Source organism: Camellia sinensis, chromosome 3, assembly GCF_055761805.1.
Source record: "Camellia sinensis isolate YWXY chromosome 3, ASM5576180v1, whole genome shotgun sequence".
NCBI lineage: Eukaryota > Viridiplantae > Streptophyta > Magnoliopsida > Ericales > Theaceae > Camellia > Camellia sinensis.
The window spans coordinates 189,073,124-189,082,380 of NC_138963.1; the positions used below are offsets into that span (position 1 = coordinate 189,073,124).

The 9,257-nt window shown below is 31.6% G+C and overlaps 1 protein-coding gene across 3 annotated transcripts; it reads right to left on the reverse strand.

The window, feature by feature from the left end:
* Positions 1-2,793: 2,793 nt before the first annotated feature.
* Positions 2,794-7,277, reverse strand: LOC114285957 (uncharacterized). Of its 3 annotated transcripts, none has more exons than XR_014365027.1 (3): positions 5,368-7,262; positions 3,271-3,388; positions 2,794-3,184 (listed from the first exon to the last, which is right to left on the reverse strand). XR_014365027.1 is itself a non-coding variant. In XM_082921741.1 (2 exons), the coding sequence occupies exons 1-2, from the start codon at positions 5,482-5,484 to the stop codon at positions 2,933-2,935; spliced, it is 369 nt and encodes a 122-aa protein (XP_082777867.1). In that variant the 5' UTR covers positions 5,485-7,277; the 3' UTR covers positions 2,794-2,932. The 3 variants fall into 3 exon arrangements, 1 of the variants encoding a protein (XP_082777867.1); XR_003637366.2 differs by having other exon boundaries at positions 3,271-3,414; positions 5,368-7,238; XM_082921741.1 differs by lacking the exon at positions 3,271-3,388 and having other exon boundaries at positions 5,368-7,277.
* Between the last annotated feature and the right edge of the window lie 1,980 nt (positions 7,278-9,257).

The following is a 9,257-nucleotide window of genomic DNA, read 5'->3' on the forward strand; positions in this document are numbered from 1 at the left end:
AAAGTTGTTTTTGTTATTTTGTATATTTATATTTTCTGAATTTGTATCAAATTCTCTAATCTCCTTTTGAGCCTACCCTTGTGGGATGTGCAAGGGATGTTATTTCATTTAGGTGTCTTTGCTGATAGGTATGTTCATGGCCCACATATTTTGTCTATAGGGCCCATGAATATTCTCCTTGCATCAGCTAATTCTCTTTTGCTTAGGGTGTTGTTTGTTGCTTCTGCACATATTTCTATTAGGTTTTGGTTGAAGTTTTTGATGTTCTAGCAGGTTGTTTGTTTTGGTCCTTGTGGGCCCTCATCTTTTCTGGGACGGGTCTGCATTGTTGCTGTCCAATTTTTTATTGGTTATTGTATAGTTCTGTTAGGGCCTGGGGCATGCCCCTTGTATTTTGTGTAAGTTTTTGTTTTTATTTTATGACTTATTCACCCAAAAAAAAAGAAATGAAGTGTCTAGTGTATTGTCGTGCAAATCTTATCAAAGAGGAGGGCGCAATTTGTACCTATCATATGAGGGAGGCTGTTGTTGTGGGTGAGGGGATGAAAAAAGTGGAATTTGTTGTATATTTTAATTCAACTGAATGTAAGCTCCAATGTATGTGTTGGTTGTTTAAGTTTAGAGGTATTATGTGTGCCCATTCACTTTGTGTGCTCATTGAGAGATCCATATATGAGGTGCCAAATAAATACATTGTTTCGAGATGGAGAAAAGACTTGGAAAGAGGCTATACATGCATTCCAACCACATATACTAACTTTGGCTCTTCTCTATATCCAAAGTTGCATGATAACTATCACAACACGTTGGATGAGATCCTAGAACTTGCTACCAATGATAATGGTAAACACAAAGTGATTCAACTTGGGTTAATGAAAATCAAGGATGAAGTGAGAACAGTTCAATCAAGTAGTGCGAGTAATGTGCCATGTACTAGTACTTTACCACCTTCGAGTACTACTTCACCACCTTCCCATACTTCACCAAAAAGTCTGCCTCGTATCAATATTAGAAAAGAAAGCATGACTCACAAGGTACTCAGTCCTTTGGTTGCTCGAAGAAGAGGTCATCCATGTACGAAACGGAAGGTTAATGCAATAGTGAATTGGTTGAAGAGAAAAAATAAGAAGACTAATCCGGTACACGTACATTTTTCATTCCGCACTACATCTATATATTGCAGAATTTGTTAAACTTCAAATATTCATCAATGAACCTGTGCTATAGGGTCAGAAGGTGCGTCAAGGTGAACCTCGTAAGTTAAGCTTTCCTTGTACGGGAGGCGTGCAACACACTATGTATGAATCGGTACGGTTTAAATATAAAAGTTGTTTTGTGTTAGCATTTTTGGCTTTTAATTTTATTGCTTGAAATTACTAATTCACTTGTGTTACTATTTCATTATTAGGTGCCGCCAAATCAACCTTACTATTGTCCTTCTATGGATGCCATAGCAGACAGTATGTATGTACTGGTATGTGTTGAACGGACTTAATATATTGTACTTTGTTTGTTATCGGTTGATATTGGTGAATATGTTTGTGGATTTTTTTTTAATATCTATTTTATTTTTACAGGCACCAGTTAGTACAATTGGGGACGACATTGGAAGCACATCTCATACTCAAGCTGGAATGCTCAACAATATTACCAGTCAAAGTTTGATAGTACCATCAAATTTTGTTGACTTGAACATCGACGGGGATTCATTGTTTTTTTTAGTTTCGAAGTGGTAATTGTAACCTGTGTATGTTGACTGAAAGAGTATGACTGAATTTGTATGTTCAGTGAATTTGTTGAATTTCAACTGTTGAACATGGACCATTCATTAGTGAACCTGTGTATGTTGAACCTGTGTGAAACCTGTTATAATGAAGACCTGTGTATGTTGAACCTATGTTGAATTTGTATGTTCACTTAATATACATGCTGTGGCTAGAAACCTGTTATAATTTTCTCATTATAAAATTTAACATGGTTCAGAGCAATTGATCCTTGCTGCTGTGGTGTTCCAGCAGCTTTTGCTTTATGAACTATATTGCTAGTCCTTGTTGTCCATCCAATCTCCAACTCAGCTAATGTATTTTGGTACTAAAAATTTCTTGTTCTAGTAAGCAGTTCTCTCTATTGGAACTTTCTTGGTATTAATTTTCTTCTTCCTCCCGGGATTTTCACAATCTGATAAGTCATGTAGGTTTTCAATTGTGTTTCACACCTTCCAAATTTGCCTTCAAGACCTTTGGCCCTTTCTCCATCCGAGTTTTTAAACAAACAAACAAAAAAGAAAAAAAAAAGAAAAGAATATATAGTAACAAGAACTATCTCCAATATGTTGGCAGGAGTCAACAGTAAAACCAGTGTGGTTAAGAAGACCCACCAGGCGAAGAACAAGCCAAAGTTTGGCAATAAATTGCCCAAGAATGGTGGCACATGATCAGGTTAATCTTAGAGACTTTGAGTACCAGTTTGCTCTTCAAATTAACATAATAACAAGTGGCTAGAAACCTGTTATGTTCACTTAACAGAGCCTACATTCATTCAACTTAACAAGTGGCTAGAAACCTGTACCTGTTCATTCATATCTGTTATGTTCAAACAAGCAAACAAGTTCATTCATTGATTCATACACAGATTATTCGAGTACCTGTTATGTTCAAACAAACAAGTTCATTCATACACATTATTCATCTCATAACAGAGCCTACATTTATACACAGATTTTTCTATTAAATAATAGACACTATTAATAATAGATTTTTAACAACAGGTTTAAAATCTCATAACAGAGCCTACATTCATTCAACCAACAGATTTTTCACCTATTAATTAAGCAACCAACCAACAAATTTTAAAGCGCCAACAAAAAAATACAAAACAAATAGAAAAGTAGATTACATTTATAGCATGTTTGAAAACCAAACAATTGAGTGATTTACATGATAAAGTACAAAAATGCACAAAATATAATGACATAAGTCATTGCCTTCAAAATCTTCTCCATCCTTTGAAGCCTTCTCTTATGCTCATGAATTGCATTGTCCATCAGGTCATTCCTTCTCCTTATATCATTAATTTCTTTTGTTCTTGAATCTGTCTGAGGTCCACCATTGGCACGAATTGTGGAGGTAACGTTGTCGTCGTCATCATCTGCCCAACTGAAGTAATTGTAGTTTTCGTTCGCACTCTACAATGCAGAAGAATCAGTTAATCAATAAATGACAAATGAAATTTGTAAAAAATAAAAGATTAATTTATATAACAGATACTTACATATTTTGTTGGGCAAACAAAAAAGACACGTCCTTCATTTCCATTCTCATTAGTTCGTACAATATGTACCGCCGCTGTTCTTCCACAATTACATAATCTTGGCTTTAATCGTATGTTCCTATTATTAGGTCAAGTTTGGCAAGTCTATAAAAAGTCAAAAAGTCAAAAAGTTACTCAAAAAGTTAACACTATTCACTAAAAGTCAAAAATTACGGCTGCACAACTCTCAATCCTAATTTTCCCATACACACTAATTTATACAATTTTTTAATACATATTTTTTCATAAAAAGTCAAAAAGTTATCCCAAACATCCATATTTTTTTCCTCAATTTTTTAGTCCAAAAAGACAAAAAGTGCACTTATTTAGGACACCCCAAACAACAATGAAGCCATTTTTTTATCTGCATAAAAATGATATATTGAATTAACCAGGTTAATCTTGATAACAGAATTCAATCTTGAATTAATTTGGTAACAGACTTCTTGAAACTATCGTACATTCATAGGATCTTGAAACAATCTTCAATTAATTTGGTTAACAAACTTCTTGAAACAAATCAGTAAAGACTTCTAAGTTCAAGAATTGAATAGTTTTTGTTGGAATTTAGAAATCTTGAAATTATCGTAGATTCATAGGATTTTGATTTTACCCTGTTGGTTATTGAGAGTACAAACTATTAGGAAAACAAAAATATTGAATCTTATGGGTTTCTTTTCAATTGTAAAAAAAAACTAAACTCAACGAAGGGGTTAAGTAATTTACATTGTTATAGAGCACTTCAAATCTCAAATCTCATATTTTTATTTTCTTTTATTTTGATTGGCAACAAAGACATTTTAAACAAGAAGTACTAGTGACAACTTCACATCATTCAGATACCAAGATTTGGATTTGAAAGTTAAAGAAAAAGTCACTTTCAAAAAAATTGTGAAAAAAAATAAAAGTTAGGAAAAGGACTACACGTCAAGCTTTTTTCTGTCATTTTCATCTTTTTCTATAGTATTTAGATTACAAAAACAGTTTTGACATGACAATATTAAAAACTCTTGCCAATCACTTACATGATTTTCATCTTTCTTTTCAAAAGTTTTATACTGATGTTAAGTATTTATCTATCTAGTTTTCTCTATGTTATCTCAGCAAGCAAACAAAGGGGTTTTGGCTCATAAGGAGGGGTAGGGGTGCTGTGTGCTAAAGAAGACCGAAGGGATTTAGTTTCATGTTAGAATAAAATGTAAGGGCAATTATATAGGAGCATGCAACTGAACTGATAACATAGCTAAGAATGACTTCAAATTAATGATCCAAAATCATCCTATTATTTGCTTTTAGTCATCAAACAAGCCAGGTCTGGTTCGATTCTCACGAACACATCCACCATTTGATTAAGATTTCTTTTCTACAAAAATAGTAATGAATCTTATGAATGTGTGAAGTTGACTTGAAATCGATATTCAAGCAGGAGGGAAGAATTTCAAAGCCCAGATGAAGATTTTGAATCAAGAGAAAAACCTTAGTCGAACTTAGGGTTAAATTAATGAGGTCATCTTCAATAACACTTCAAATTTTATGACTGAAATTGAAGTCGATGCTGCCCTTTGATTTCAAAATCACGAACTGTTAGGTTCACGAACTAGAATACAAATTAGAAAATTCAACTAGTTATGTTTGTTCACTATTGAACAAGGCGTAAAAAAATCATCACAATATCCAAGCCTCATGTTGAGGCAAAATATGCTTCATTGCTTTAGTACACCCCACAAGAGGAGGCTTTATCACAAATGATCATGGAGTATACATTTTGTGATAATGTAGAACCTTTAACTTTCATCAATATCATTGGAAATTTGAAAATCTTGAATCATTATTCCCAAATCCCAAACCTACTCTATTTTATATATATTATAACAGAGTTCATTCTTGATAACATGTATAAAGGTAAATCCCAAACCCTAAAACATCACAAATTAAAGCCAAATCCCAAACCTTAACACAAATTATAAGCAAAATCCAACCCCAAACACTCCCAATCGATTAATTTCTAAAAAAATTGAAGCCAAAAGTAAAATCCTAACTTTGCGATTTTTCATTTACCTCAGATTCGCTGTCGTAGGCTCCCGTTCGTCCTCCGTTGTTGTTCGTCCTCCATCCTCCGTCGTCGTTCGTCCCCGTCCTCCGTCGTTGTTTGTCCACTGTCTCCTCGTCCTTCATGTCCCCCGTCTCGTCTTCCTTCGTACTCCTTCAAGGCCAGAGTGAAGAGATAGAGAGGAGAGAGGGATGAGACGACAGTGAGAGAGAGGTGCTGATTTCTTTTTGATTTCTTTCGAGCTACAAAATGGAGTTGACTGCAAAGGCGGAGAGGGAAGATATCGAGAGGAGAGAGAAATTTCTAATTTCGAGCCGTTCGAGCCCTTCAATTTTTGAGCTACGGACCATTTTTGAGAAGTGATACGACCAAAAATAAATTAAAAGCTAAAAGCTAACTTCTTAAATTGCCCCTTAGTATGATAAATTGAATTGTTAATCAAAGTTTGTTATGTCATGATTTGTTAATCTACAGTAAAAGAAGAATGAATGAATATGTCATATTGCTCTTGAAAATTGGTCATGTTGGTGCGCGTGTTTATTTTATGTCAACAGTTTGGATATTTTTTATTAGACTTATTTGACACAAAATAAAATATGCAAGCATAAATTTATTGTAATTGAAACGATAGAATCAAATTTAAACTCAAGAAAAAATATATATATATATATATATAAGATCATCCATAAGTTTGTTGAAAAATTAAATTTGAAAAAATTATAAATCAAACTTAAGAGTTTGATCTTTGTAACAAAATAAATCATGAATTTTTTATTTTATCAATTTAAACCTTAATTACTTAATTTATTTTCAATCTACATCATTTGTCTATTTCTCCTAAGTATAACTGATAAAAAAAATATTATTTTAGTAATTAAACTCAATGTAAATATACATAAAATATCTAAAATATCATTTTTCATTGATTTTAATGATTAAATTAACATTTCCGTCAACTTGAAAATAAATTTAAAAATATGATTTAAATTAATATAATTTATTTTGTTGTTATTTATTCGTTTAAAAAAACAAAAAATCACTTTCTTTGCGTAGGCAGAATGTCTAAAAATAAGGAAAATGAGTGAGATTTTTTTTATTTTTTATTTTTTATTTTGAGACTCTCACGGCTGTCAAAGTGATTCACACTATGTATATGTGGGGTTCACATTATAAATAGTGTAAATCACTTTGAGAGTTGTGGGATTTTCAAATTTTTTTTTTATTTTATCTATTATTGTTGCTAAAATAACAATAATGATAGAGATTCTTTTTAAGAGAATCCCACAACTCTTAAAGTGATGCGCATTACTCATAATATAAATCTTACATATACATAAATAGACTTTTCACATCATAAATAATCGACCCCGCTACGTAGTTCGAAAGAGTTTGGCTCGAATTTGGCTCGACACCAAAACGACGTCGTTTTGGTGTCTTTTTTTTTTTTTTCCCTGTGTTTTTGTTGCAAAAGGAAGAAGAAGAAGAAGGGTAGAGAAGAAGAGAAGGAGAAGAGGAGGAAGGAGGAGGACTGGAGGAAGCATAATCACAGGGGGAGGAGGAGGCGGAGGCGACGACAGTGGTGCTGCGACGATCGGCGGCGGCGGTGGTACTGCGACGATCTCCTCTCCTCCTCTCTCTTTCTCCCTCTCTCCTCCTCTTTCTCTTCTCCTCTCTTCTTCCTCTCTTCTCTCCCTCTTTCTCCTCTGTCTCTATCTTCAAATTCGAATTCGAGCCAAAATCAAGTCACTTTTTTCGAACTACCAGCCATTTTCGATAAATAATAAAAACCACTTTAAAAATTATGAATTCTTCTAAAAAGGCGTCACACTCATTTTTCCAAAAGTAAATGGATTGCGGAGCAGAAGCCCCCACAGGCACAATGTATAGGCTTTAAATAGGATTTGCTGCATTGTCCACGTTCATAGTACTATCTTCAATCAGTTTTTTTTTTCTTCTTTTTAAAAAAGTTAGAGATTCTTTAAAAAAAAAAAAAAATACTGAATATTTTACAACTATTCAAATATTGGATAAAATATTTGATAATTTTTTAATATTAATATTAATTGACAAAACACGGTTGACAAATTAATTCCAATAGTAAAATTAATTTAGCTACCAAATTTAAGATAAAAACTGTTCTTATTATTAATTGCGACATCCACCACCAGTTTAACATCAACTTTCACTTCGATATTTTTTAAATTTGGATTGATAATAACATTTAAAACATCTCTCAAAGCCCATAACTCAGCATCAATGCTTGGAGATTGTTGAATGCATCTACAAAACCCTACCACCCAAATTCTATTACGGTCCTGATCACTTTGGTTCACTTCGGTTATTAAGAAGTGCTTGAAATAATTTTAAGAACTTGATATTCTCGGTCATTTTATTATTCCTATCAAAAAGTAAAAAAATAGATAACACAAAGAAAAAAATTATGATGCTTGTCAAAAACTTATTTTGTTTGGTTTGTTTCTTACAAAAATTTTTGGAAAAAATTCTCTATAAACAAATTTTCAAGAATAATCAAACAAATTTTTTCAAAAAAAATCTCAAAATTTTGTTTGATTATTTACTTTCCAAAATCACACACTCTCTCTCATACACATCAAATCAATCACTTTTTTTAAAATTCTTTTTCCAAAACAATTTTCTAAAAGAGCAATGGTAAAGGGCCACAAAAATAGTGGCTCAAATGGCTCAAAACTGTCAAAACAACGTCGTTTTGGCGCAAAACCTGTCAAAACGACGTCGTTTTGGCAATTTTGAGCCATTTGAGCCACTATTTTTGTGGCCCTCAAACATTTTTCTTTCTAAAATCATTTTTGAAAAAAGACAAACCAAACAAGTTTTCGTACTTCTTATCTCAAAAACTACTCTACAAACACAAACCAAATTTTTAACTTGAAAGCAGTTTTTGTAAACAATAACCCAAATGAATTTTCGGTTTTGCTTTCTTCTTCTGTTTTTTTTATTTTTTTATTTTTTTATTTTATGCAATACTCAGAAAGATAAATTTGCCAAACATTTATATTGTTCCAAGGCTTTCAATAAAAACTCGTCAGTGTGGCTTCTATTTTTTGTTCAATTCTAAACCTTGGACCTAAACAGTATAAAATTGCATGAACTAGAAGGAAGTGAAGATATATATATATATATATAGGTACATATTACATATAATCAAATTTTATATTATTTAACTTTATTGTTACACCAAAATGAATAAACTATTAATATTATGTTTTCATTAAAGTTGCAATCTATACACATTTTTGTTAATTGATATATATATATAGGCAAACTAGGAACAGTTTTCAGAAAATTCTACGCTCTTATTTTCCGTGTTTTTTTGTTTTTACTGAATTTTTTTAATATTTTAGGCAAATTTTTTACTTTTTAGACACACCTAACATAAATACACCTAAAAAGTAAAAAAATTGTAAAAAAAATCTTTTAAAAATTCACTAAATACCAAAAATACAAAAAAAATTTAAGAATTTAGTACATTTTTTGTATTTTTATGTATTTCTTAATTTTTTAAAATATTTTTTCACAATTTTTTTACTTTTTAGACACATCTAAGTAAGGTGCATCTAAAAAAGTAAAAAAAATGTTTAAAATTTTAAAAATATTCACTAAAAATAAAAAAATACGAAAATCAAAAAATTCAATTTTTAAAAAACTTAATTTAGAAAACTCAAACCAAACACAGTGATTATTTCTTCTTGAACGAACTTAAAAAATTTTAATTTAGACTTGAGCTAGTACACGTTATAATTATATAAAGCAATTTTATTCCACACCCGATTTGGCTGGATGTATATAATAGACGCTAAGTAGAAAGTGAACAGCAGCTAGAAGGTTTAATTTTGTGACAAGTCTCACCAAAAACAAA

What these genes read in the sequence shown, in the direction of transcription:
- LOC114285957 (XM_082921741.1), bottom strand. Translation starts at nt 5,484, where the DNA reads ATGAAGGACGAGGAGACAGTGGACAAACAACGACGGAGGACGGGGACG. An exon ending in CCTACGACAGCGAATCTGAG is followed by an intron (nt 3,185 to 5,367) that starts GTAAATGAAAAA and finishes TCTGCATTGTAG; the next exon opens with AGTGCGAACGAAAACTACAA.